The 12,363-nt window shown below is 48.8% G+C and overlaps 1 protein-coding gene across 8 annotated transcripts in view; it reads left to right on the plus strand.

Annotated features, from left to right (window-relative positions):
* The window catches only part of EXD3 (exonuclease 3'-5' domain containing 3), a 611,569-nt gene that overhangs the window by 208,970 nt on the left and 390,236 nt on the right, over positions 1-12,363 (plus strand). For all 8 annotated transcript variants that reach the window (XM_030535478.1, XM_030535484.1, XM_030535479.1 and 5 more), the window contains 2 exons: positions 10,212-10,285; positions 12,230-12,268. In XM_030535478.1, coding sequence (XP_030391338.1) covers positions 10,212-10,285; positions 12,230-12,268 — 113 coding nt within the window. The remainder of the gene's footprint in view (positions 1-10,211; positions 10,286-12,229; positions 12,269-12,363) is intronic.

The following is a 12,363-nucleotide window of genomic DNA, read 5'->3' on the forward strand; positions in this document are numbered from 1 at the left end:
AGGCCGTTACGGACCTCTTCTCCCAGCTAGGCCTGCTTCTCAATGCCGAGAAATCCAGCCTGGTCCCCACACAGAGGTTAGACTTCATAGGCGCGACCCTGGACTCTACTCAGGCCAGGGCCTACTTACCTCAACCTCGCTTCCAGATGATCATTGTGATCATTCGGAGCTTGCAGGCCTCCCCAATCACCTCAGCTCGCACCTGCCTCACACTTCTAGGGCATACGGCCGCATGCACTTACATGACAAAGTATGCCAGGCTCCGAATGAGGCCCTTCCAAACGTGGCTTCATTCCATATTCCGCCCGAGCAGGGACCACCTGGATGTATTGGTGACGGCCCCCCCGACCCTCTCCGCTCCCTTGACTGGTGGCTGACCCCATCCCTAGTATGTGCGGGGATGCCGTTCCATCTACAGCAACCGTCGATGACTCTAACAACCGATGCATCATCCCTGGGGTGGGGGGCTCACCTAGGGGACCTGCGCACCCAGGGCCTCTGGTCGTCCCAAGAGCTGTCACTCCACATAAATGTCCGGGAGCTAAGGGCAGTCCGCCTCGCCTGCCAGGCGTTTCAATGACACCTACACGGCCGTTGTGTTTCCGTACTCACGGACAACACAACGGCCATGTATTATATCAACAAACAGGGGGAAACCCGTTCGTCTCCCCTATGTCAGGAAACCATTCGACTCTGGGACTTCTGCATAGCCCAGTCGATAGACCTGGTGGCATCCTTCCTCCCAGGGGTAAAGAACACGCTGGCGGACAGACTCAGCCGATCCTTCCTCTGCCACGAATGGTCGATCAGACCGGATGTCATCCATTCCATCTTCCAGAGGTGGGGATTTCCCCGCATAGACCTCTTCGCAACCAAGTCCAACAGGAAGTGCCAGGAGTTTTGCTCCTTTCAGGGTCTCTCTCCCGGGTCGATCACGGATGCATTTCTCCTGCCATGGACCCGCCACCTCCTGTATGCCTTCCCTCCGTTCCCTCTGGTGCACAAGGTCGTGTTGAAGCTGCGCAGGGACAAAGCGCATCTAATCCTGATCGCACCTGCGTGGCCCAGACAGCACTGGTTCACCGCCTTGCTGGACCTATCTGTGGACCCCCCAATTCCCCTTCCTCTCCACCCAGACTTGATCACGCAGGATCACGGCAGGCTTCGTCACCCAGACCTACGGGCCCTGCACCTCACGGCGTGGCTCCTGCATGGCTGAACACGGCAGAGCTCAGCTGCTCCGCACCGGTCCAACATATACTCCTTAACAGCAGGAAGCCTTCCACTCGCTCAACGTACAGGGCCAAGTGGAAGCGTTTCTCTTGCTGGTGCGCTTCTCAAGGGGTGAACCCTACGCAGACCCCAATTCCCACGGTCCTAGACTACCTCTGGTACCTTAAGCAGCAGGGCCTGGCGACATCCTTCTTAAAGGTACACTTAGCGGCCATATCCGCCTTTCGGCCAGGAGAGGGTGGCCGCTCCATATTCTCCCACCCCTTAGTCGCCAGGTTTGTTAAAGGCCTGGAGCGTCTCTACCCCCCCGTACGCCGCCCTGCTCCTACCTGGGACCTTAACGTGGTCCTGAACAGGCTCCCGCTCCCGCCATTCGAGCCACTGGCGACTTGCTCGCTCACATACCTGTCATGGAAGACGGCCTTCTTGGTGGCCATTACATCGGCCAGACGGGTCTCAGAGCTGAGAGCTTTCACAGTGGATCCACCCTACACCGTCTTCCATAAGGACATAGTGCACCTGCGACCCCACCCGGCGTTCCTCCCTAAGGTTGTTTCTGCCTTCCATACCAACCAGGACATCTTCCTCCCGGTCTTCTTCCCAAAGCCACACTCTTCTCGGCGGGAGCAGCAGCTACACTCCTTAGATGTACATAGAGCGCTCGCTTTCTACATTGAGCGAACAAAGCCATTTCGGAAGTCCCCTCAGCTGTTTGTGGCGATCGCAGAATGGATGAGAGGTCAACCAATCTCCTCTCAGAGGATTTCCTCCTGGGTAACTGCATGCATTCGCGCGTGCTACGACTTAGCTCGTGTCCCCTCTAGCCACCTCACGGCACATTCCACGAGAGCTCAGGCGTCGGCAGCAGCCTTCCTGGCGCACATGCCTATCCAGGAGATATGCCGTGCAGCGACTTGGTCATCGGTCCACACATTCACCGCACACTATGCGCTAGTCAGACAATCAAGAGATGATGCGGCCTTCGGCGTAGCAGTTTTAAATACCGCCACATCTCTCTCCAACCCCACTGCCTAGGTAAGGCTTGGGAATCACCTAACTGGAATGGATATGAGCAATCACTCGAAGAAGAAAAGACGGTTACTCACCTTTGTAACTGTTGTTCTTCGAGATGTGTTGCTCATATCCATTCCAAACCCACCCTCCTTCCCCACTGTCGGAGTAGCCGGCAAGAAGGAACTGAAGGGTGGCCGGGTCGGCTGGAATATATATTGGGCGCCATAGCGGCGCCACTCCAGGGGGCGCCCAGCCGACCCGCCTGGGTTGCTAAGGTAAAAGTTTCTCCGACGAACGTGCACGTGGCGCGCACACACCTAACTGGAATGGATATGAGCAACACATCTCGAAGAACAACAGTTACAAAGGTGAGTAACCGTCTTATCCCTCTCATCGCAGATTTTTCCGTTTTACCATTGGACAGGACCACTTCCAATAAAAGGTCCTTCCCTTCTGCCTCTCTGCTTCCCCTCAATTGTTTTCGAAGGTACTGGCTGTGGTTGCAGCATGCCTGCGCAGCTATGCAATCAATACGGCAGGCAGCAATACAAGCCACCAAACAGATGGTAACCTTTTTTACGAGATTGGGCCTCCAAATAAACACTGACTCCAGTGCAGGAGTTGGAGTTCATTGGGGCCCATCTCAATTCTACCGAGGCCATAGCCTCTCTACCAAGGCAATGGTTTCTCACTCTCACCAGCCTCATAGCCACGGCAAAGAACAGTCCACAGATATCAGCCAGGACTTGCCTACAACTTCTTGGTCACATGGTAGCCACAACGTTTGTCATCAGACATGCCAGATTAAACAAGCATTGCCTGCAAGGATGGCTCCTTATGAATTATGTCCCACACAGACACAGCATAAACCAGTGTCTTACGATGCCAGACAAAATAAAGGACTCTCTACTCTGATGGACACAACCAGCCAATGTATGCACAGGAGTGCCCTTCCTTCAGAAGACACCGACACAAACTATCACTACAGATGCCTCACTGTTGGGATGGGGGGCACACGTGCATCCACATGCTATCCAGGGTTGCTGGTCTCCTGCAGAATCCCTTCTACATATAAATCTGTTAGAACAGCCGAGCTCCATCCTCTTTGGAACCCCCCTTCAGGTAGTTGAAGGCTGCTATCATATCGCTCTCCCTCTTCTCTTCTGCAGACTAAACAAGCCCAGTTCCCTCTGCCTCTCCTCATAAGTCATGTGCCCCAGCCCCCTACTCATTTTCGTTGCCTTCTGCTAGACTCGCTCCAATTTGTCCACAACCCTTCTGTAGTGGGGGGCCCAAAACTGGATGCAGTACTCCAGATGTGGCCTCACTAAGGCCGAATAGAGGGCAATAATCACTTCCCCTGATTGGCTGGCAATGCTCCTACTAATGCAGCCCAATATGCCATTGGCTGCTTAGCAATGAGGACACACGGCTGACTCAGATCCAGCCTCGCATCCCTTGTAATCTATCCACTTTATAGTCCATTCATCCAATCCATACTTCTTTAACTTGCTGGCAAGAATACTGTTGCTGGCTTATTTTTTGTGGTTTTTGCCACCAGTTTTTCCCTTAGATTTAATCCTGAATTGCATTTTGTACAAACCTTTAAGCCCTAGAGATAACACTGTACAATATATACTGAGAATGATTATTTCTCATGTATTTAAACAGCAGAGGGCAGAAGAGGGCTGCTCAGAAATCTGTGCATTAGTTTAGGTATGTCACTACCATCCTTAGACATTGCGAGAATGCAGTGCATACCAGAGGACAGCCACCATGGGAAACTCTACCTGTACTTCACAGAGTTTCTTTGAGTTAAGTATTTTCAAAGGATGTTACTCTGGAGTCAGGTGAACGAGTGTAATATTAGAACTAAAGAGAAAATGCCTAATCTGTCGGAAGATGATAGGCAAAGTAACTTTTGCCTAACATCACAACAGTGTGATGATGATGCAAAAAAAGCACATGTGATTCTGGGATGCATTAACAGGTGTGTTGTGAGCAAGACACAAGAAGTCGTTCTTCCACTCTACTCTGTGCTGGTTAGGCCTCAACTGGAGTATTGTGTCCAGTTCTGGGCACCGCATTTCAAGAAAGATGTGGAGAAATTGAAGAGGGTCCAGAGAAGAGCAACAAGAATGATTAAAGGTCTTGAGAACATGACCTATGAAGGAAGGCTGAAAGAATTGGGTTTGTTTAGTTTGGAAAAGAGAAGACTGAGAGGGGACATGATAGCAGTTTTCAGGTATCTAAAAGGGTGTCATAAGGAGGAGGGAGAAAACTTGTTCACCTTAGCCTCTAATGAAAGAACAAGAAGCAATGGGCTTAAACTGCAGCAAGGCAGGTTTAGGTTGGACATTAGGAAAAAGTTCCTAACTGTCAGGGGGGTTAAACACTGGAATAAACTGCCTAGGGAGGTTGTGGAATCTCCATCTCTGGAGATATTTAAGAGTAGGTTAGATAAATGTCTATCAGGGATGGTCTAGACAGTATTTGGCCCTGCCATGAGGGCAGGGGACTGGACTTGATGACCTCTCGAGGTCCCTTCCAGCCCTAGAATCTATAAAACCCCAATCCCTGCATTGCTTCCTATTTATAAAAGGGGTCATACTCAGAGACTTACTATGTGAAAGGGGTGACCAGTAAAAAAAAGTTTGAGAGCCACTGCAATAGATTGTCTTATGCTGTCTTGGAGAGGGCACTGTGCTGGGACTCAGTAGACCTGAGTTCAGTTCCCTGCTCTGTCACTGGTCTGTGTAACTATGGGCAAGTCACTCTACCTCTCTGTGTCTCAGTGTTCTCATTTGTAAAATGGGGATAATGATATTGACCTGCTTGGGAATCTGCTGATGAAAAGTGCTGTGTAACCAGGGGGCAGCCATTTCAGACTCAATTCTGAGTGCCAGAGAGGAATTGGTTGCAAATCTAAAGGCAATTTGGGTGAAAGTGATCACGAAATTATAAGATGTCATGGTTCTAAAGAAAGGAAGGAGTGAGAACAGCAGAATAAGGACAATGGCCTTCAAAAAAAGCAGACTTCAACAAAGTCAAAGAACTGGTAGGTAAGGTCCCATGGTGAGAAATTCTGAGGGAAAAGGGTGTTTGGGAGATCTGGCAGTTTTTCAGGAAGATAGTATCAAAGGCACAACTACAAACTATCACTGTGCAAAAGAAAGATAGCAGGAATAGTAAGACGCTAATATGGCTCCATCAGGAGCTCTGTAATGTCCTGAAAATCAAAAAGGAATCCTACAAAATGTGGAAAGATGGACACATTGCTAAGGAGGAGTACAAATGAATAAACAGCATGAGCAGGCAGGGAGAAAATCAGAAAGGCTAAGGCACAACAGGAATTACAACTAGCAGAAGACATAAAAAGCAATAAGAAGAGGTTCTTTAAATACATTAGGAGCAAGCGAAAGATGAAATAAAGTATAGGTCCTCTAGTGACTAGGGAATAAGAGCTAATAACTGGTGAGATCAAGAAGGCTGACCTATTTAATGCCAGTTTCGCTTCTGTCTTCACCAGAAAGATTATGGCTCATCTGATACTCAGCACAATTAATATTAACAACAAGGAGGAAGGAACACAAGCCAAAATAGGGAAAGAACAAATTAAAGAATATTTAGGTACATTAGATATATTGAAGTCAGGAAGGTCTGATGAAAATTAATCCTAGGGTACTTAATTGAATCTGAATCTAAATCTCAGAACCGTTAGCAATTATTTTTGAGAACTCCTGGAGAATAGATGAATGTCAGCAAACATAGCACCTCTTTTTAAAAGGGGTAACAAACAGGACCCGGTGAATTATAGGCCAGTCAGCCTAAAGTTACTAAAACAATTTGTCAATCAACTTGTAAGCACTTGAAGGATAATAGGGTTATTAGGAGTAGCCAGCATGATTTTGTGAAGAAGAAATCATGCTAAACCAACCCAATTGCCATCTTTGGCCTTGGCTACACTGGCGCTTTACAGCGCTGCAACTTTTTTGCTCAGGGATGTGAAAAAACACCCCCTGAGCGTAGCAAGTTACAGCGCTGTAAAGCGCCAGTGTAAACAGTGCCCCAGCGCTGGGAGCGCAGCTGTAAGCTAATCCCCACGGGGAGGTGGAGTAGGTGCAGCGCTGGGAGAGCTCTCTCCCAATGCTGGTGCCGCGACCACACTCGCACTTCAAAGCGCTGCTGTGGGAGCGCTCCTGCGGCAGCGCTTTGGAGTTCTGAGGGTAGCCAAGCCCTTTGTCAGGGTTACTGGCTGTGAGTAAGGGGGAAGCAGATGATGTGCTATATCTTGATTTTAGTAAGACTTTTGACATGGTCCCACATGCTAGAGCCCTACCAAATTCACGGCCATGAAAAATGCATCATGGTCCGTGAAATCTGGTCTCTTTGCATACAATGTGGACTTTTGTGTGCTTTTACCCTATACCAGCAGCCCTCAACTGGGGATCTATGAGCCTTTTCAGGGAGGCTGCAGGGCCCCATGGCTGGCACCCGGTGCCCTGAACCCTGGCACCTCCTGTGGAGCTGAAGTCAGGAGCTCCAGCACCTCCTTGCGGGGCTGAAGCTGGGAGTGGCGCGAGGCTGAAGTCCCCCTTCCCCAAGCCAGGAGTGGTGTGGAAGGTTGAAACCAGCGGGGGCCCCCTGCCCTCAAAGCCAGGAGCAGTGTGCGGCTGAATCCAGGAGCCCCAGGATTCCCCACCTCCTGCTGAAGCCGGGAGCCATGTGGGACTGAAGCTCCAAGTCCTGGTGCTCCCCATGGGCAGAAGCTGTGAGCCCATGGGCACAGCTGAGGGAGACCAAGGGCATTGGCCCCCCAAACCGCAGTGCTGTTCCCAGAGTGGGGCAGTCTGGGGGCTGCTCCATCCCCCTCACAGCTTCTCCTCTCCCCCAGGCCTCCTCAGGCCCAGCCCAGCCCTCTGGCCAGGTTGTAGGTGGGAAGCCAGAGCCAGGCATTGCGGGGCAGCTGCTCCTCTGGCAGGTGGTGCCATGGAGTGGGCCATTCTCCCATCTGCTGCTGGTGCCTGGGGTTGTGGCTTCCAGCTCTCTTTGACTGCTCAGGCAACTGGTAAGAGCCACCTGGGTGTGGGGACTGAGCTGTGGGGCTAGCAGAGCCCTTGGGGAACAGCCACCGCAGGGGGAGCCTTTCTGGCACACAGCCCCTAGCTATTCTTCCTGCACCCTGAGCTCTCCCCACCCATACACAGCCCCAGCCGTCCCCTGCCTGCACCCTGAGCTACCCCCTGCCTGCACACAGCCCCTGGCTGTCCCCTCCCCTCATCCTGAGCAGTTTTCAAAATTTTTGAGCTGAGTCCCCCCCTTTTGAGTAATATTTTTTGGTTGTAGCCCCCCCCAAAAGGAGTTGCAGAGGGGATCACAAGGTTATTTTAGGGGATCGCAGTATTGCCACCCTTACATCTGTGCTGCCTTCAGAGCTGGGCAGCTGAAGAGCAGTGGCTGTTGGCCGGGTGCCCAGCTCTGAAGGCAGTGCCCCTCCAACATCAGCGCAGAAGTAAGGGTGGCAACACCATCCCATGCCATCCTTACTTCTGTGCTGCTACTGGTGGCAGCTCTGCCTTCAGAGCTGGGCTCCCAGCCAGCAGATGCCGCTCTCCAGCTGCCCAGCTCTGAAGGCAGCGCTGCTGCCAGCAGCAGAGCAGAAGTAAGTGTAGTCCTGCAACCCTCCACCCCCCAATAACCTTGCACCTCCACCCCCAACTCCTTTTTGGGCCAGGATCCCTACAATTACAAAACCATGGCATTTCAGATTTCAATAACTGAAATCATGAAATTTATGATTTTTAAAATCCTATGACCATGAAATTGACCAAAATGTGCCATGAATTTGGTAGGGCCCTAGACATGACATTCTCATAAGCAAACTGGGGAAATGTGATCCAGATTAAATTACTATACAGTGGGTGTACAACTGGTTTAAGAAATGTACTCAGAGTATTTATCAATAGTTCTCTGTCAGACTGGGAAGAGCATATGTAGTGGGGTCCCCCTGTGGAGAATATGCTTAGAAAATTTATGGGTGACACCAATGTGGGAGGGCTTGCAAGCACTTTGGAGGACAGGCTTAGAATTCAAAACGAATTGACAAATTGGAGAATTGGTCTGAAATCAACAAGATGAAATTCAATAAAGACAAGTGCAGAGTACTTCACTTAAGTAGGAAATATCAAATGCACAGCTACACAATGGGGAATAACTGGCTAAGTGGTAGGATTGCATAAAAGGATCTGGAGGTTATAGTGGAATCCAAATTGAAAATGAGCCACCAATGTGATGCAGTTGTGAAAAACGCTAATATGCTGGGTATATTAACTGGAGTGTCATATATAAAATACATGGGAAGTAATTGTCCCAGTCTACTCGGCTCTGGTGAGGTCTCGACAGGAGTACATCGTTCTATTCTTGGCATCATGCTTTAGGAAAGATATGGACAAATTGGAGGGAGTCCAGAGGAGAGCAACAAACAAGATAAAACCTGTCGTATGAGGAAAGGTTAAAAAAATTGATCATGTTAAATCTTGAGAAAAGATTACTGAGGGGGTCCTGATAACAGTTTTTCACTATGTTAAGGGATGTTGTAAAGAGGATGATCAGTTGTTCTCCATGTCCACTGAGGGTAGGACAAGAAGTAATGGGCTTAATCTACAGTAAGGGAGATTTAGATTAGATATTAGGAAAAACTTTGACTATTTGGGTAGTTAAGCTGTGGAACAGGCTTCCAAGGGAGGTTGTAGAATCCCCATCTTTGGAACTTTTTATGCCCAGGTGGGACAAACACCTGTTGGAGATGGTCTCGGTTTACTTGGTCTTGCCTCAGTGCAGGGGGATGGACTAGATGAGCTCTCAAGGTCTCTTCCAGCCCTAAATTTCTATGATTCTATAAGAACTGGGAATTACTGTTATTATTTGTTTACTTATGCCAATTTAGCAAAAAACATGATAGCTAGATGCAGGGCAGCCGAGTTCAAAAGAGTAAGCAGAGCGGTCAAGATGGGCATTGTGGGATGCTAGGTGAGGCCAGTTCTGGTGATATAATGAACGGCAGTGTTTATGCTGACATTTTGTCTCTTTAACTTTGCTCAAAAAGTTCAATGCCTCTCACTGAGGTGGCTTTATTTTTTCAGCAAAACAGCAGAGTTTTGCCACGAAAAGTAGCTTTGTAGAGTGTACACCTCCCCTGTTTTGTCAGCAAAAGCTGCCTTTTGTTGAGAAAACTATAGTGTAGACAAGGCTTAAATCACATTTTAAAGGTGATTTATGACCTTAAATCTCATGAAAGGCAATGAGATTTAGGACCCTAAGTCATTTGGGCACTTTTGAAAATGTACCCGTTGACTTTACTCTTTTGTATTAGCTTGTTTTTGCTACTGGAACATCTTGGTGCATCAAAGATGTGTATAGTGTGTCTATTGCAAACGTATGACTTTCTGCTTGGGGTGTTAATAATTCTATTTTCTTTTGAATTTGTTCTTTGAATTTGTGCTCCCCAGCTTTTAAATTCTTGTACATTTTCATCTCTATGGGAATGTATCCTGGATGTTTAAGATATATGTTATGTCCAGTGTATATATTGCTAAGGCTTAAATGATTTTTCTCACCAACCCCTCAAAAAAAAAAAAAAAAAGAGAGAGAAAGAGAGAGAGAAGCAGCAGCAGCCACAGCAGCAGAAAACTGCCTATAGTACCACATGCCAAATTGCAAAATATATTTATGGGCTTGTTTACACTACAAATGCTAATCTGGTTTTAAACACAATTAGCAGTTTTAATATAGGCAAAGCCAGGATGCTTCTGGCCCTCTTTGTTTCAGGTGTGGATAGTGTCTTTCTGTGTTTGCATCATTTAAAGTGATTTTTATATTGGGGAGAAAAAAAGTACTGTCTAGAAAAGAACACTTCAAGCAAGTTCATATGTTGTGTTGTCTTAAAGACCTTTCTTTCGTTTCAGCTCTCTGTCCGAATGTCATAAATCAGCGACACTTAGGATCTCTGAAATATCTCTTCTACAAGAGGTTTGTTGAGGTATGTTTATACAATGTATGTATGGATTTATTTTTGTTGTGATCTGAACAATAAAATAGAGATGCTGGAAACGTGAGGTTGGTATGCAGGTAGAGGGTAGTCATGCTGTAGTAATACAGAAAGGCATTGAGACTCAAATCACACTTACGAGTGCTTGGACTGAGATATTATAGACTGATAAATCTATGGGTATGTTTTATTATACTATTATATTTATGATAGGGACCAGTCCTGCAGGGCACCAAATGCCGTCCACTCCCAGTGACTTCAGTGGCAGTTAAGGGTGTTCAGTAAACTGCAAGAGGTGCTCTCCCAATCAACAGTTTGGGTCTCAGGGAGGACAGAATTGTTCCACCATGTTTGGCAGTGTAGTCATCCTAAGTACATTAACAAAGACAAGGCTGGTGTTCAGGGGAAGGGTACCTTCCATTTGTCCTGTGCAAAGCTCATTAATTCCCTGGGTATAAGCACACTCATGTTTTAGAGGGCGCTTCTCCGTGTTACCAATGTGAACATTTTTTGGAGTATTCAGTTGTTCAGCAGCAGCCTGAATAGGCATGGAGGCGTCTCCTGTGTTTCTGGGAGTTTGTGTTGGGTGTGCTAAAAGCATCATGAAATTTAAGTATTCTGTTGCTTTACTGAGTTCAGCAATGTCTCAGTTTTCAGCAGTCTTACCTACCTGTGCAGTTGGAAGTTATCTGTAGTTTTGCACCCACTACAAAGTAGGTCTGGTTGGATTATCTCTATTTTATAAGGTATATGAGAAGCTTCAGTATGATCTGGATAGGATTCTGTGTGGCCTTCTGTAGTAGAGTGGCGCCGGGGCTCAACCCTCCTTGCGGGCGGAGGGGAACCACACCGGCCCACCGCGCTCCGTTGACTTGGGGTCCGTCCCTTGCTGCGGGGTGGAGTGAACTCACAACAGTTAGCAAGTGGCCCAGGCCCTTAGGCAGGGCGGGGCAACACACACAGTCTAGGCTCAGGCCTCGTCAGCAGAGCTGAGCACAGGGGAACAGTATATAGCTTCCACCGGTCAGGGGAGGGAGAGTCTGCCACCCTTGAAGAGGTGGCGGGGGAACGCAGGCCCTCCCACTCCACTGCGTTCCAGCCCGGGGCCCTCGTAGCGGTCAACACCACTAGCGGTCAGTGGAGGATCCTGACCGAAACATACTGCCATCGGCTCAGGTGAGCCTGCAGCCTGACTGCGGTCGGCTGCCCCCGGGCCACTTCCAACCTCCCCCTCACTGGGTACCTGCCCTCTGTCAGCGTAGTCCGGGGGGTCCCAGATCATGGGTTCCTCAGGGTGTCTGGCATCAGGAGATCCAGTCCACTCGTCGGAGTATTGGGTGTCGGGAGATCCGGTCCACTCCTCAGGGTACCGGGCGCCGGGAGGTCCAGACAGCTCCTCCACAGGCCAAGCTTCGGACCGCTCAGTCGGCTCCTCTGAGTACTGGCCCCAGGGGAGGTCAGGCCAGTACCCCTTCGGGCACGGGGTAGGCCGGGCCCAGCCGGAGCCCGGGCCCTAGCGTCTGACTTCCAGGGGGGCTGGGACAGGCGGGACGGGCCTTGGACTTCCTGTCCCACCCCTTGACTTCCAGGAGGCAGGGACGGGCGGCGGGGCCTCCACCCATGGCCGCATCTTCTCTGGTCTATGTCCCTCAGGAGCGCGGGGGAGTGGGGCCCCCTTGCTACACCTTCATATTGTAAGTGCAGATTGAGGTTTGGATAATAATCTTGTGCTGTACTCAAACATTTCTCTGAATTAACTAATCTAAGCAATATTTTTCTAATGTGCCCTTCATGATGATATATGAGAACCTAGAGATTTTCAGTGCATACCAGATTGCATTCCTATGTCATAAATGCTGTCTGTGTGTTAAATTTCCACTTGATGTGTATAATATGCTTTAAAAACATATTTTAGAGATTTTTTGGTCTTTTTAGAAAACCATGACTCAGGAGAATTGGGCTGATCATGTTCAGGTAAGTGTGAAATGCTTCCTTACCATTTATTTTTTAAGCTTTCTTTGTGTGGACCTCATTTTAAGACCATTTAAAAATATCCCACTCTGGTGTTA

This window comes from Gopherus evgoodei, chromosome 16 (genome assembly GCF_007399415.2).
Source record: "Gopherus evgoodei ecotype Sinaloan lineage chromosome 16, rGopEvg1_v1.p, whole genome shotgun sequence".
Classification (NCBI taxonomy): domain Eukaryota; kingdom Metazoa; phylum Chordata; order Testudines; family Testudinidae; genus Gopherus; species Gopherus evgoodei.